Genomic DNA, 18277 nt, shown 5'->3' on the forward strand with positions numbered 1-18277 from the left:
ATTTGATTAATTTTTAAAATTTTAGGGATGAAAATGACTTACGTCTGAACTTTCAAGGACTATTTTGATTATAAATAACTTTTTTACATGTCAAGTGCCATGTGGCATGCACGTGTCACCGATCTGACATGTCAACCAATCATATTGTGACACGTGGCATTAGCCCTCCACGTCATCATCCAACTGACGGAAGGACTAACGTTACCAATTTTAAATTTTTCGGGGACAAATTTTATTATCTTTTTCTTACGGGAACTCGTTTGAAGAATGGACTATCTTTCGGGACCAATTTGGCTATTTACTCAATTTCTCTTTCTCTCCCGTAATAATTATTCATCCACTATTTTAAAAGCTAATTGTTAGTAAATAGAAAATTAATTCTCTATAAAAATCGATTTAAAAATTTTGAGTCGATCGACTACTATCTCATCAAATTGACATACAATACACACAGTCACAAAAAAAAAAAAAAAAAAAAATTGACAATACATACACTACAAACAAAAATATAAAATTTATAGCGTATTGTACATGCGGAAATATAATAATAAGAACATGCAATTTATTAGACTCTGTCGACAACCGTATCTTTTTTTTCTTAGGTTCTATTTTTGGTCAATACAACCGTACTCGTCAATTTGCATCGTAACATGCCTATCAATCTCTCTGTTATTATCAATATTCAGTGATGAGATGAATGATACATTATTCATAGTTAATGAATTATCTTACTCCAAAAACATTTGACAGATTAATTAAATTATCTTTCACACTATGACAGTCAATTCAATAATGGGGGCCTTGGATATCCTTACCCAAAACATGTTAATTGTACCTTGTCATGTTATAGTTCATATAGTTGGATTTAGAGGGATTTTACTTATTCGTTCTTTTCATACTTTTTTCTTTTTTTACACTTAGGAATAATATTGTTTGTATCAATTTTTTAGGTTGAAATAAGATTTCTGTATTTTTTTTTATTTCTACAAAAAAAAAAACTTTTAGTCAAATAAAATTAAAATGTAAACTATTTTAATTTCTATGTACATGATACGTTAAATGCTAATGTGATGTCTTGTCATATTGGAATAAACTAATAATATAATTAAAATAGTCGAGTTTAAATTTTAATGGAATAAAACCAAAGTAAAGCTTTTATAAAAATCAGAACTATAAATTTGATACTTTGCATATTAAAAACTTGGTGAGTTCTATGATACCTTTGTTATGGTGCTTAAATTGTCTAACTTTTTTTTAAAGTAAAAAATAAAATATTTAAAATAAAAAATAAATCAAGTAAAATTTATTAAATATTATTTATTTATCATTTTTAGTAACTTAGATACAAAGTAATAGACACTGTAGCATTCACCTAAAAACTTATTTAAGCCAATTTTTTATATTAATTTCAGAGGACGTACATTATAAGATATTTTATAAATACTGGTTAAATATAAACAAGTTTGATATTCATTTCTAATTAATATTTTTTTAGAATAATTTTATGATGTAATGTTTCTTTGATAGACATTTTTTTTAAATTGTCTTCGCTGCTGCTTCCAATATCGCATTCCAATGAGCTAAGCTAGTGCCTAGTGACATTATAAAGATTGATAGATTAATTTATTATTATTATTATTATAACATAAAAGATTAAATAATTGAAATTTTTTTAAGTGTATTAGTATATTGATGTGTAGTTTCAATAATTTTTAATTATTAATTTTCATTATAAAATATATATAATTAACGATTAACAATTAAATTTATTAAAAATATTGATATATCTATATACTCAAAAAAAATTTTTTGAATAATCAACTCCTCTAAATGATTGAATATACTTTGGGTTTGGGCAAAAAATTCTAGACAATGTTTTGAGTCGTGGATACATAGAGCAAATAGGAAGGGCGAAAAAGAAGATTGAATGACAATCTTTTTTACTGTAATTTAGTCTCTGTAAAAACATAAAAATGCTGTTGTCTTCGAGAAAGAAAAGGTGAATATCTCACTGTTAGAACAAAATGTATCGTGTTTGGTGCTGGTCAAGAGACAGAAGATTTCGAATAACAGATATTAAGAATTGAGATAACTAACATTATTGGTGTCTTGTCTTTTGCTGCATGTGTGGCTGAATTTTAATTCTTTATCTTCTTGTGGTGTAATGTCTGCTGTGAGTTTTTGTCATTTTCTAGTTTAGTGAGAGTTGACTAGCCTTGTTTAATTAGGCTTAATTATCTTGTTTGTATGTAACCTTTTCTTTTAAAGGTTGTGTAAGCTTAAAAACTATCAAAAAACAAATCAACTCCTCTAACAACTATATCTGTCATCACTCATGAGACACGGAAGTGACAATATTTTTCCTATATATTTCCCTATTTATGTCAACTTGTTTCTGCATTCATTTATCCGTTGATGATCATGAAACCTACCTTTGACTAATATATAGGAAACGTTTCAACTATCCCATTATATTTTCGTGGAAATTGGATATGTCAGGTACGTAATGTTTATTTATTGTGTAGCGAGAGATTGAAAGACAACTATAACTCTTAGCAAAAGTTTAAAAAGACGATATTAGGTAGCTTTAGAAATGAAATACTACAGTGTATGTGTTGTATAAAGTATATTTTTTTGGTCAAAATTAATAAAAAAAATAATGAATTCAACAATTAAAAATTGACTATATTTAATTATATTATTAAATATGATACAAGTAAATATCTTAGTTATTATTTTTAATAAAATATTTTTATTCGAACAATTACTTAACTACTTTTTATAATTTTTTTAAATATAAAAAATATCAAGATTAATATTTTTTAACTTATTTTGTATTTTAATTAACATTAATTAATTTATACTTTTAAAATATTAATATATATTTTGAACAAATATAAAAAAATAACATATTTTATTTTACTAAATAACTATTTTAATTATTTAAAATTATTTTAAAAGTAAAATTCTCTATTTTAATGCTAAATAAAATATATTATTTTTGTCATTATTTTAAATAAAATGGTAATCAATTTTTGTAGATTAATTAAGACAATAAGACTACAACACAAAATTCAATTAGATGCCCAAAAAAAAGTTTCACAAATACAATTATTGATTTATCAAAAAGTTATAATTAAGTGATTTTTTTATAAATAAAGATCAATATCTATATATATTATCACATTAATAATAATGATCTACTTGTGACTTATCAATCTATTATATAGTCAATTATCAATTTATGATAAAAAAAGTTAACACAACTAAATTTTTTTATATAAGAATATTTGAGAATGCGTAAAAAGTGAGTTAAGCTCCACTTTAATTTTTGGAATTAGTGAGTTGTACTGATTTAGTAGTCTTTGACTTTTTAATTGCTACACTTTAATCTTTCAAATTTAAAAAAGTGCACCAATAATGTAGTTTTTCATGCATCTTCTGTCATCGGAATTTGTAATATCCTACCACACAAAACCTTACGCTATAATCGTAAATCTGAGGTGGTGAGGTATTACAACACCTAAAAACAAAAACATATACATAGTATTCGAAGGACAATGATATAACTAGGAATATGTGAAGAAAAGATAAACTAAACAACCCATTAAAGTAAGAGAAAACATCGTATACAAGCGCATAATAAAAAATATTATTTGTATACCAAAATCAGCCACTAAAATTAGCCACCAATGTATTTATATATAAACATATGTGTTGGTTTAATTTATTTTCAATATGTATTTGTATTTCAACCTGTATTCTATATTGATGGTTGATTTTGATGGTTGATTTTGGTATACAACGTAGCATAATTGAGGGGAATGAATCCTCTCAAATTTTTTTAACAATTAAGGGAGTAAAATGTGATCTCCCACCATCAATTTTATAAGTAGGACCAAAAATAAATATAAGAAAATAATAAAGAGTTAAAAATCACACTTTATACTCTCAATTTTTTTTAACAATCGAGAAAATTCATTTCCCATAATTGTAACTTGCAAAAAAGATATATATATATATAGTTAAATACATAAGATGCTACGGCCCATTGCATTGGCTTCCGTACAGCTTGCCAAGCCAGTTACATGAGAATTGGAAAGCACCATTACTTCACACCAGCTTGGACATTAACGCCATCTCGAACAACTAAAAACTTCATATCCATAGATGCGATTAGAGTCTTATCGTATTTGGAAAACTTTCACATGTGCCAAGCAACTTTATTGACATATTGCTATGCCATAATGCAGAGCCGCTGAGATATATATTAAAAAATTATAAGGGTGGAGATAGATTGGTAGAGTTATGCGGTAGAGTAAGGAGACAGAGAGTGTTGGCTGGTCTTCTAACAGGTTAAAGCGGGAAACAAATTAGAGTTGGTGAAAATTACATGATGGGCAGTTGAATACATTTTTTTGTCTTTTTGTGAAGTCATTGTTTGGAACCAAGCCGCGGGAGTGTTATGGGAGCCGATGCAAAGATTGAGTCAATGAGTAACACTATATAACAGCAAGAATATGAGATGGACCATTAAATGTATGTGGCAACAATAATATAATGTGACTATTTTAACAAATAAAATTTATATTCCAGCCAAAAAACAAATAAAATTTATATTAGGATATTTTTTTATTGTAACAAATAAAATATAAAATAAATAAATTTTATATTAATTTGCGATATATGATAGATTATTTCATATAACTATTAAAAATATGTTAAATAACTATATTTGTTAAAAATATTATTAAAATATATTTTTATTTAAAATATTACATGTATAATTATATACGGAAATTGATCCCTTTTATGAAAAAAAAACAGTAAAACTTTTTAGTTGTTTCATTTATACCTAAGATTAGTAATAGAAATAAAAAATAAATAATATTATTATTTTTTTAAATATCTAAAAAAATTAGGTACGTCAAAATTATATGTATCTAACGGTATATACATATATATCTCATAATGAATTTATAATTATGTTATTTTTTATTTGTTTATAAGAGCAGATAAAAAAAATGAATTTGACTTCATCAGGATGAATACGAATTATTTTTAATATATATAAATAAAATAATTATTTTTTACTATTATTTTATATGTTACTTATTTATTTATATTTTAATATATTCTATTATTAAGAACTTGAATAATTTTAAAAAAAAAAATATTTATATTTATTAAAATTCAATGATTTATAAAATGTGCTACCTTCAATGTGTATAAGTTATTTTGGTTCATTTAGACATTCTTTGTTTATAATTTGTCTTAATCGAATCAATTGATTATCAACTTAATTTTTTTAAGTATTTGAATTTGGTAGAAATCATACACTCTAAGTTTAACTTATTCTAAAGAATTGTTCATAAGATTAAACGCTAAATCAATGCTAAAATGAATCGAATTTGAAAATCTTTATTTACGTTAACAAAGACTTGCAAAAACATATCTGCCACATGAAGTTAATATGCTTCGTGTTGCTCATAAGTGAGTATTCAAGTCGAAATAAATGTGGTGTTAATTGTATAATATTATTGTGAAATTCAATTTATTTGAATTTATAGAAGTTTATAATAATTTGATCAGAAACAACATTAGGATAGTTCTTGTTCATACCTTGACCTAAAACATAAGTCAAACCCAATAAAATTAAAAGGGCCAATTAAGAAGAGTGACCTTATCCACTTATCCGACCTCTTAGAAGAGGTCGGAATAGACTGAAGCAGGCAGCTCATACTTATCTAAGTGAGTAACTGCTTCCGTAAATCTCTCCCCCACTTCTAGAAAGGAGACCTCAACAACCCCTAGATAAAAGGGACGGTTATCCACTAATAGTGGATCCACTTCAACGGTAGTTATTGGCACATCACCTATAAATACACTGACACTACCCCTCAGGTATCTCTAAATTCCAATACTCTAAAAACATGATTACCCCCTTGCTAACTTAGATATCGGAGTATCTTTGCAGGTACCACCCCATTCTTTCACATACATAATTCGGACGGAGGCTTCAGATCTAAAACAAGTCGGAGGCCACCATTTTTTAGCGCTTAAGCCTTACAAACAAGCCCAACCACCATCCGATTCTAGGTAAGCTCCGGAACAGTTCTCCATCTGATGATAAACATACAGATTTTTATATATTCTTAATTAAAAAAATGTTATTTATACATTTACATGAGTTATTATGTATTTTTTTATATTTTTATACTTATAAAGATCGAATACAAATCAACATCTCGTATTTAGATTTTGATCCTCTAAATTTTGAATTTTACTTTAGAGTATAAAATATGATCTATCACTATTTATTTCATAGGTGAGACCAAGAAAAAAATAAGAGAAAAAATATTCAATAATAAAAGATCTCACTTTATTTTAGAGAATCCAAATTCTTCTTATTCGATCTCTCTCTTCATCAAACACCAGTGGCGAAACCTAGAAGCCCAACATGGATCATGGTCTCCCTTCAAAAAAAAACTTTTAATTACATATGTGTGTTAAATTATTAACTATTTACTTCTAAATTTTCTTAATTTAATAAACAGTTTTAGTACAAATGTATATAGAAATTTTATCGATTATACTAATTTTTTAATGAGTGATTGAATAATTATTATATAAAATATAGAGTAAAGTATCGGTTTTTTCTCAACGTTTGGGATAAGTTCTAAAGTTGTCCCTAACGTTTCAATCGTGTCCTATTTAAGTCTCTAAGGTAGCGTTTGTTTTGAGATACTGAGACAGAGATTGGGAGACTGAGATTCAGTATCATGTTTGTTAATTCAGAGATTGGTACTAAAATTTCTATCTCTGTCTCCAAAATTTCAATATTTTAGTACCTCCAAAAAGTAGGGACACAGGGGACTAAAATTTTTAAAGATAAAAACTGAAACTTTAATAACATTTTATACCTAAAATACCTTCATTTCAATTAATTAATTCTAATTTTACCCTTTGTACAAATTAAATTAGAATTTCATTCTTGTTTCAATTTCTGTCTCCCACTTTGCACTAAACAGAATACTGAAATTTATTCCAATCTCTGTTTTTTAGTCTCTGTCTCTCAGTCTCAGTCTTTCTGTCTCTGTCTCTCCACCAAACGCTACCTAACGTTTTAAAATTGACTCAATGTTGTTCTGCCGTTAGAAATCCGTTAACAGAATTGACGGCGGGACAAAATTGAGACGATTTTGAAACATTAGGGACTTAAATTGGACGAAAACGTTGAGGACAAAAACGATACATAAAAATAAATTTTAGTTTTATCCTTCAATAATATCAATTTTTCACTATACATAGTATTCAATTATTTTTTAATCACATCTAAGTAAATTATACTTAATCATATTACTTTCATTCTAAATAAATTTGTTTTTGTTATAATTTTACACTTAAAGTTATAAGTTAATATAAAAATATAAAAAAATTTATTTGAAATGAAAGTAGTGTGATTAAATGTAATTTACTTAAATGTGATTAAAAAATAATTAAATATTATATACAGTAAAAAATTAAAATTATTGAAGGATAAAATTAAAATTTATTTCTATCTATCGTTTTTGTCCCCAACATTTTTGTTCTATTTAAGTATCTAACATTTTAAAATCGTCTCAATTTTGTCCCGCCGTCAATTCTGTTAACGGATCTCTAACGGCAGGATAACATTGAGCCAATTTTGAAATGTTAGGAAATTAAATACGACGATTGAAAACAACTTTAGGACTTACCCTAAACGTTGGAAACAAAAACAATACTTTACTCTAAAATATATTATTTTATTTTTGTCAATTTTTAAAATAAGATTAAGTACTCTTCTTTGTTTTATGTATGCAAAAAACATTTTAATTAAAATTGGATAAAAAATATATTTCATTAAAAGTTATCGAAAATATAATTTATTTTGTATTTTTAATGTGTTAAATACATAAAAAAATTTAATATTTTTATTATTATACGAATATAAAGTGCTCTTAGAATAAGTTCATTATAATAAAAAATTAAAACTAAAAATATTGTAGATTTAATATTAATTATAAGTAATACCAAAGTTTTAACTTTTTGTCATTTACTGCACCCTGGCTCTATGAAGACGCAGTCTAATAGCTTCGATCCTCCTCACCTTAGCTACCTATCCAAGCGGCTACTATTTTTAAGTATTTTTGTCTTTTCATCCACCGTTTCAAGGGTTCTTTTGTAATTCTCATGCTTGCTACAAGACAAACTATAAACCTGCTACTTAGCCGTACATGGCATAGCAATGTAACAGTAAAGTTGCCTGGCACTGTGGCACATGTGAAAGTCTTCCTATCGTATATCTTATTAAATCAGTCATCACAGTATCTATGTATCTATTTATTTGAGCCATTTAAATATTTTATAATATATTTCAATGGTGTGAATAACTGATGTACTAAACTTCCAGTACAGGAACCTGCCTCACTTAAAACGCTTCCTAATATATATTAGGGTGGTGTACCTTTTGGATAATGCAAAATGTTGCTAACAATATTAAAGAGTGGGAAGAAGTAGTCAAGCACGCACCCATTGGAAGTTGGTGCATCTGTATCTCAATATATATACATAGGCACGCATCCCTTCATTTTACAGAGAGCATAAAATAAATTTGAGGTTGCCACTACAACAACCTATGTCTACCATGTATATATCCCTAGCTCCGTGGGTCTAATTCATAATATATAGCATAGTTTATTTTTATAGTTCTTGACTTCTTGTGGCCTAATAATAAAAGTACCACCATTCGTTACCTAATTGTAACGAGATGTCAAACAAATAGATAATGGTTGATTTGAATGACAAATATTTGTTTCCCTTCGTTTTTAGTCTCAAGTTAGAAAGTAGAAGCTTAGGTAAATTTGGATAAAGGGGGCAATAGGGCTTAATTATTATGCCCCCAAGAAAAGTTGTAAAAGCATATTATGTATTCATAAATTTAGCAATATTCACGCTGTGTTTGAGTGGTTTTGGATTTGTTGGGAACAACTTTGCTTCCTTAAAACTCTAATCTCAAACGTTTTCATTGCCATTTTCAATGTGTATGTGTGTAATGTGAAGTTCTGATGTCAGATAACTTGACAAAATATTATGTCCATCACATACATATTCTAATTATGGTATTTGAAAATTATTAAATGTGTTCAATTGACATGTACAAAATGTAAACACTAATAAAAAATAGGATTAAATATGATTTTGGTCTCTAAGGTAGGGGTTGAAAATTTATTTCATCTCCAGCCTTTTTTTCGCTAAAAAATGGTCCTAAAGATTTAACTTAATTTTAAAATCGTATTTCAGATCAAAATATCCTTCTCCCTTCCCCTTCCCCCTTTCCCATAACAGCATTATCTCTTCATCTCTGCTTCTTTTTTCTTCGTCTTCATCAAAGCATCAGCAACAATAATAATAAAACAATGTAATAAACATAAAGAAAAAAAGTAGAAACAGAAGGAAAAAAAAAAACAGAAGCATCACTATCTCTTTCCAATAGGGCTGAACATGGATTGGATAATATCCACAGATCCGCGGTATTTATCTGCATCCGATCCGCAAATTGCGGATCTTATCCGATCCGCACTATAAGGGGATCGGATCGCGGATATTGCAACTGGATCCGCGGATCCAATCTGCGGATCCGCACACTTAATAAATAAATAAATAAATAATATATATAGCTAACTTAAAAAAAAAATCAAAAACCCTACTCTTAACCCTAAACATTTTAATACGGTGCTATACCCTCACTGTGATCTCTTTCACTCATCTCCCTCGCTATGCTCTTCTAACAATCGCACTTCTCAGACAAATCCATGTCTAATATGCTCATCAGTGACCATCACTGGCATTCACCTCTTCTTCATCCTCTCGCAATCACGTCGTCTCCTTGCTAGTCTCTTAGCTTTGTCACCTCGCCGTCTTCTCTTCTCTTCCTTGTCGCCCCACCTCTCCGTCTCTGTTCTCGCCTTCATCGTCTTCTGTTCTTGTCGGAGCTACCTGGTATCTTCCAACTTCTATGGTGTGAGTGGTGCTGGCTGGTGCAGCGTGGGGCTCCTCTGTCGTCGCCGCCTTCATCGTCTTCTCTTCTTGTCGGCGCTACCTAGTGCTATTGTGGAGTGCTTCGTTCATCAAGTGATTTTTTTGTTAATTTTTTATATGAAAATTGTTATATTGAAAAGAAAAAATCTTTTCTATTATGAGAATAAGGTGTTTCTGTTCATAAGTTTAATTTTTTTTGAAAAATAATTTTACTTCTTCAATTGTTAAAAGGTTTGAGTTGCTATTGTTATGATTTTATTTTTTTTATCAATTAGATATCAATGATCATATCTGACCCTTGAGTTGCTGCTGTAATGGTTTAATCTTTTGTTATTTTAAATATATATAGTTTTATTCCAAATTTGTGGATATATCCGATATCCGATATCCGATCCTATCCGCAAATATGCGGATCGGATCTGAGTGCGAAAAGTGCGGTAATTGGATTCAATCCTATTCGATGAAATTTGTGCGGATCGGATCGAAAATTTGAGCATATCCAATCCGTGTGCAGCCCTACTTTTCAAAGAACAACAACAAAAGAACCATAGAAGCAGAAGCAGAAGCATCACTGTCTCACTCCAAAGAACAACAGCAACAAAAGAAACAAAAGCAGAAACAAACAGAAACATCAACAACAACAATGAATAATAGAATCAGAATCAGAAGCAGAACTATAGAAGCAGATAGAATCAACAACAATAATAAAATCAGAATCAGAAATAATGTAATTAACAAAATCAACAAATAAAAAAATTCAACAAATCCAGGGAAAAATAACGCGAAGCAAAATGAATGCCTATCATCAGAAACAAAGCACAACAAGACACAGAGGAGAACAGTGAGGCGATGGGTAGAATGCTGGCGGCGCGACGCAAGCAGAGGAAGGCAGCTACCGCGGCGGCGCTAGCATGACCTCACGCGGCAATGACAGTGAGGCGAATCCAAGGTAACGGTGACGCCAGCGAACTGTTGTTGTACTTGTGCGACGATGGAGAGGAGCAGCAGTGGTGGTGGACGGTGGTTTCGGTGGTGATGCGAATCATAGCGGCGAGTGATTCCCCCTTCTCTTCCCCTTCCCCCTTCTTCTTCCCTACCCTCCACCCTCCGCGTTGTTTAGTTAGGGGTAATTTGGTAATAAAAATTAAAATTTTGGTAAAAATGACGATTTTAAAATTGGGACCATTTTTAAGCGAAAAAAAAGGCCGGAGACGAAATAAATTTTCAGCCCTTACCTTAGAGACCAAAATCGTACTTAACCCTAAAAAGTATTAGGGTAAGAATTACATCATATTTTAAATGAGAAATACTATCCATTTTTTAAAATGTTATCTTTACTCAACTTTTAAATCTTATAAAATAATTGAATTAGTTTTTTATGAAGTTATCTTCCTATTTTTCAGAAAACAATTTTTTCAATTTAATGTATTTAATTTTTATCTCTAAAATCTCTTTATTGAGTATAACTTCCTTCTTTTAAAATAAAGCTCATATCTTTTTTCTCTCTTTTTATTTTCTTTGTTATCTCCTCATTCTTCTCTTCATTCTCGTTAGTCTTATTTAGGGATGTCAAAATTTCCCAAAGCGCTGGAATTCCCGTGAAGACTGCCCCAAATGGACACTTGAAAGCGAAAAATTTTTTATAGGATAGAAACTAAAATTCTCTCGAGATAGGGGCGGGAATTCGAGCGGGGATTCCTGCCCCATCCCCGATAATTCCCCGAATTCTTGAATTTGCTTAAATACCCTTAATTTATTTTTAATATAGGGATTTTTTAGTAATTTCACCTATTGAAAATCCTAACCCTATCTTATTGAGTGTCTTCCCTTCTCTACTACTTCTCCATATTTACTGCGCCATCCCCAAGCCCTAACTCTCCAATCCCAAAAGTTCAAAATTCTCAGAGCTGTTTCCACAATCACAGCCATAGCACCATACCCCCTCGCCAGTCGCCACTGGCCACTACTCCTCCTCCTGTTCAGTGCTTAATGTTACCGCGTTGTCACCCTCACAGTTTCACCACGTCGTTCTCTCTCTTCAGGTGCGACGTCCTTCCCCTCTCCATTCTTGCGTCTGCGTGATTGCGTCCATTCTCGTCATTGTCACCGCATCCATTCTCCCCTCTCCGCCGTCACATCCCACTACTCTGCCCTCTCTTCGTTGCTCGTCGTCTACTGGAGCGCATCACTGTTGACGCTGTAGCAGTCACCGGTTGCCCTTCTTCCAATCCTCTTCCTCCTTCTCATCCACTTGACTTCAGGTTTTATTCTCTCTCCTTCTATGTATCTGAAGCAATTAGACATATAGGGTTTATAATTATGAAATAGTTAGGGTTTGATACTACTCTTCAGTATAATCTTTGTTATGTGTTTTTTGAATTCTGAATATTGAATAATATGCTCTATTATGTGTTCTTTTGTTGATTTATTGCAGTTTATAATTTATTTTTTTTTTTGTGTTTTTTGCCCTTTTTACTGATTTATTGTAGTTTAAAATCTTAATTTGCATATTCTCTGTTATTTATTCTTTTTATTGTTTTTTTTAAGAATGGAAGTTGTATTTTAAGATTTTGTTTAATGGACTATGATTTATTATGTTGTATTTCTAGACTTATAATCTTAGATAAAATATGTTTGTGTGTTTGTAATAATGTTTTGTAGTTTGTTTTTTGTTTCTTTTTTATTTTTTACTATCATTTTTATATAAATGTTTAATATAGAGAGACAGATAATGAAATCCTATAGAAAACACAAAAAACACGAAAAATAAAAATAGGAATAGGAATAATTATTTTTCTATAGCAGAGATCAAGACGGAGATAAAAATTAATTTTAGAAATGGGACGGAAAGCTGTTGAAACTGCTGTGTTCTGCGTCCATGATTGAATCAATTGTTGATTAGAAGAAGGGGATTGTAGAAGGTGAGAGAGACAGTTCAAGAGAGAGAGAAAAAATTGGGGGCAAAAATTGCCTTCAGTATTTTTCATTTTCTTTTCTTAACTCTTACAAATCTTGCTGTCTATATACATACATGTAAGTGAGAATAACTAATTTTACTAACCTAACTATGACAAACTAATCTCTATAATTAACAAGCTAATTATCCAACTAACATTCCTCCTTAAGTTGATAGTTATGCATATTGTCATAATATCAACTTGGAGTAAAAAAAAAACTACAATCTAACTATGACACCATCTAACTAACTAACATTCCCCTTCAAGTTGGAGAAATGGAGAATTCCATATCACTAACTTGCAATAAAGGAAGATGTCAATCATCAAGTAACAAAATCACTGGTACCATTCCCCCTCAATTGAGGAGCATACAAATCGAACAGGCCTAGCTTGCTAAAACAATTCTGAAAAGGACCAGGTGCTAAGGCCTTGGTGAAGATATCCGCTGTTTGATTTTTGCTTGAGAAATGTAGCAACTTAACTAACCCAGACACAGCTCTTTCTCGCACCACATGACAATCTACCTCAATGTGCTTAGTCCTTTCATGAAACACAGGATTCGCTGCAATATAAAGGGCAGACTGGTTATCACAATAAAAGGGAATGGGCTGAGTAATAGGAATATTAAGATCATGTAGAAGATAGGACAACCATTGAACCTCACACACACCACCTGCCATGGCTATATACTCGGCTTCTGAGGATGACCTCGCTACAGTAGGTTGCTTTTTACTCTTCCAAGAAACCAAAGCATCACCCAAAAAAAAGCAATACCCAGAAATTGACCTCCTGGTATCTGGACAAGATGCCCAGTCAGCATCAGTAAAGCCTTTCAGACAGAGGTCGGAAGAGGTAGGGAATATGAGGCCAGTAGCGGGGGCATTCTTGAGGTATTTCAACACACGAATCGCTGCTTGATAGTGGGATGTTGTGGGGCAGTCCAAACACTGACTTAACTTGCCAACTGCATAACAAATGTCTGGCCTTGTCGTGGTCAAATACACCAATCTCCCAACCAATCTGCAATATGCTGAAATGTCGTCATATGGAGGTGTAGCTGATCTGGATAGTTTTGATGTATACTCCATGGGAGTACTAACTGGTTTGGCATCACTCAAGCCATAGTCCTTCAACAAATAAGTGACATATTTTCTTTGACAAACAGAGATATCTTTGTTGCTCCTAGCTATTTCCAAGCCTAAGAAATATTTGAGATCACCTATGTCCTTGATGCTGAATGCTTTGTCTAGAGCCATCTTTGTTTTTCTTATTTCATCTTGGTCATCCCCTGTCAGTATTAAATCATCCACATAAACCAAAACAGCAGTAAACGACTTGGCAGATTGTTTAGTAAAGAGAGAGTAATCATTGATGGATTGTTTGTACCCCAAACTAACTAACATTGAAGTCAGTTTCACGTTCCATTGCCTGCTGGCTTGTTTTAAGCCATAGAGAGACTTTTTGAGTTTGCAGACTAGGTCCGGTCTTGGTAGATGAAGGCCTTTAGGGGGTCTCATATAAACCTCCTCATCCAGATCGCCATGTAAAAATGCCGTATTGACAATCTATTGATGGAACTTGGCAATCTATTGATCAAATGGATAGCATGGGCAACGGCAAAGTCCCAATAGCAATTAGGGACAGCAGAGTGGAATAGAATGGATCGAGCTACCTGCAGTATGTGCTGGTGCTTACGTTCTACTATTCCATTCTGTTGTAGAGTTGCCACGCATGACCTTTGATGCAATATGCCTTTGGCTTCATAAAAGTCATGCATTAAGAACTCCTTGCCATTGTCAGACCGAATGCACTTTATAGTCTTGTGAATTTGATTTTCAATGAGGGTTACAAGGTTTTTAATCAGTCTTTCTGTCTCAGATTTTAATTTCATAAAAAATATCCAAGTGTATCTGCTGTAGTTATCTACTATAGTGAGAAAATACTTGTTACCATCAGTAGAAAGAATATTCAAAGGACCCTAGATATCAATGTGTATAATGTCAAACACTGCATTAGATTTGCTATGACTAGTAGAAAAAGAGAGCCTCTTTTGTTTGGCAAATTGACAAGAATCACACGGCTTTGCAGCCACAATTTTATTAAAGTTTGAACTAGAAATTGAAGGAAACGAATCATGTAAGAGTTGCAATTTATTAAAAGGAACATGGCCCAATCTGAGGTGCCACAGTTCAGTGTTGTGCATCGTGGTGTCATGTGAGCTGCATTGAAGTGTATTATGTATGGTGGTGCTAGTGTTCAGTGTATACAAGCCATTAGAGTAATCAGTTGCTCCAATCATCTTCCATGTTGGAAGGTCCTGTATCTCACAACCAAATTTGTTGAAAACAAATTGGCAGTCAAGTGATGCAATGAGTTGTGAAACAGAAATTAAATTGTATACAAAAGATGGAATGTATAAGACATTTGTAAGGTATAAAGATTTTGAGAAAATGACATGACCCACAATAGATGCAATGATGATTTGGTTGTTTGGTAATCTAACTTTATTGGTTTGATTTTATGGTACGAATCAAATGCATCTAACTTATATGTCACATGTATGGTGGCTCCAGTGTCGATGACCCAGGAGTCATTGTACTGTGAACAAATGGACATGACAGCATAGTGATGCTCACCAGGAGTGGTGTTATTGGCTGAAGCAACTTGATTCATATTATGATTGACCTTGGCTCCATGATGCTGCAAAAGGGCCAGTAGTGCATCTTTTTGCTCTGAAGTAAACTTCGCATGTGAAGATTCCCCCTGATTCTCATACAAGCTAATTGGTTCACCGTAATCATCATCCTCAGCAGTGAGATTATTGATTTGGTTCTGTTTCTTAAGATGTGGAGGCATTCCATGCTTGCGGTAGCAAGTGTCGATGAGATGTCCAGTTTTACCACATTAGGCACAGAGCTTAGAACTTCCTCTGCCACCTAGACTGCGTCCTCGACCGCCTCTCCCGCGTCCTCTGCCTCGAGACTGAAAAGTGTGTGATGAAGCAGTGCTCAACAAAGGGCTCAGCTCAGCAATGTCAGTGCCCAAGAGTTGCCGTTCCTATTGCAGCATCATTGAATAGGCAGAATCAATGGAGAAAAGAGGGTTCATGAGCATAATGTTTGATCGAGCACTTCCAAATTGTTCATTGAGGCCCCTCAAGAATCGTACCACAAAAGTATCCTTTTGATAATTGCTAACCGTGTCAAAGACACAGGTGCATTTCGGTGTGCAGTTGCACTGTGGGAGGGGTCTGAAAGTTTTCAAATCTTTCCAAATTCCTTTGAGTTTGGTGAAATAATGAGTGACAGACAGATCACCTTGCTTGATTGAGAATAACTTCTCTTGGAGCCCAGCAATCTTGAAGACATCCCCTTGATAAAATCGATTCTTGAGTTCTTGCCATAAATCCTTGGCTATACTATTTTCCATTACACTTTGAGCAATGTCACTGCTTAGAGAAAGTATTGCAACGATCCTAAGCCTCAAACAACGGGTCATCTATGGGTGGCTTCAGGAGAGTACCATCAATAAAGGCCAATTTGTTCTTTGATTTAAGCACTAACAACATATAGTGCGACCAACTGTGATAATTCTGATGATCAAGAACCCTAGAAATCAAGGGGTTACCTGGACTGTCCGCTGGATGCAAATAATAGGGACTAGCCAAATCGAGATAAGGGCTCACAGTTGATTTCGTCGACGTGGATTGCATACTAGTGATTTGTGCCATAATTTGGGCCAAAAGTTGGAGATCGATGCTTCCAAGATTCGGGGTGTGGTTGGAATCCATTGGAGTAGGAATTGAAATCTTTGATCAATGAATCTAGTAAATGACCGATTCAGAATCTTCTTCCCTTAATCCCGTTGATCGGAGTTCTCACCACAGTAATATCACAAGATCGTGGAGTGAGAAACTCTCATCAAACTCTATAGTGTAGGTTTAAGGAAAGAGAAGAAATCAAGAGGTGGGAGTACAAAAGGGAGAAGAAATGAAGGATTCAATCCATGGAACGCTCACCGCACCATGTTAAAACTGCTGTGTTCTGCGTCCATGATTAAATCAATTGTTGATTAGAAGAAGAAGGGGATTATAGAAGGTGAGATAGACAGTTCGAGAAAGAGAAAAAATTGAAAGCAAAAAGTGCCTTCAGTATTTTTTATTTTCTTTTCTTAACTCTTACAAATCTTACTGTCACATATATATACATACATGTAAGTAGGGGTGCACAAGACCCGGTCCGGCCCGAAGACCCGGACCGGACCCGATGATTTCGGGGTTAATTTGGCCCGGTTTCGTTATGGTCTGGTCAGACCCGAGGTTTCAATAGATGGCTCCGGTTATTTATTAAATCGGGTTCGGGCCAAGCCTCGGGTCACCCGGGTCCGGCCCGTTGGACCCGTGTAGTTGTTTGCTACTTAATATTTTGTTGTTATAGGTTGATATGACACTATAAATTATTATTATTATGTTAATCTTGTGTTGGTTGTTAACTTTGTTTTAATTGTCTTTTGAACTTTGAATGTTTAATGTGTAATTGATATAATTATTATTATGAAACTTTAAATTATTATTATTAGATTCTAAATTATTATTATGCGAATGTTGCATTGTTATGAAATAATTATTTTTCAAAATTTAGAGGTTCAAAAGATGTAGAATCTAATTTTTGGTGATGTCGTGATATAGTTGATCAAGACCCGGGTTTCACCCGGTTTAGACCCGGCTTAAGTGTGGCCCGAAAGTAACACGATTTCATCGGGTAAAGGTCTCATAAATAGACCCGGTCATTATTTAGAGTCGGGTTCGGGTCACGGCGAACCCGGCTTCACCCGGCCCCATGTGCACCCCTACATGTAAGTGAGAATAACTAATTTTACTAATCTGACTATGACAAACTAATATCTATAATTAACAAGCTAATTATCCAACTAACAAAAGCAAAAAAGTATCCCCATCCCAAACCCACCCTATTGACATCCCTAGTCTTGCTCTTGCTCATTGAAAATTCAAAAACATGTACATAGAAGTTGGAGAGCACTTCCTAATATATAATATTAATTTTGTCACTGAATTCACGGTGATATATTTTAATTTTGTTTGTTGATGCAGGTCTTAATAGATGTGTTAAGTGGTAAGAACTCAATGCTTATATGGACGACTATTTGAGGCCTGATATCAAGAGGGGCAAGTTTTTTTAAGAGAAGCAATCGATTCTTCGTCTTCATTTCATTTTTGGAATTGGATGTATTTATAATTT

General features: G+C 32.5%; 1 protein-coding gene across 1 annotated transcript; it reads right to left on the reverse strand.

The window, feature by feature from the left end:
- Nucleotides 1-16076: 16076 nt before the first annotated feature.
- Nucleotides 16077-16517, reverse strand: LOC148572619 (uncharacterized). The gene has a single exon (XM_088507657.1). The coding sequence runs from the start codon at nucleotides 16515-16517 to the stop codon at nucleotides 16077-16079; it is 441 nt and encodes a 146-aa protein (XP_088363783.1).
- Nucleotides 16518-18277: the final 1760 nt, after the last annotated feature.

This window comes from Arachis ipaensis, chromosome B3 (assembly GCF_059453495.1).
Source record: "Arachis ipaensis isolate K30076 ecotype BB chromosome B3, ASM5945349v1, whole genome shotgun sequence".
Classification (NCBI taxonomy): domain Eukaryota; kingdom Viridiplantae; phylum Streptophyta; class Magnoliopsida; order Fabales; family Fabaceae; genus Arachis; species Arachis ipaensis.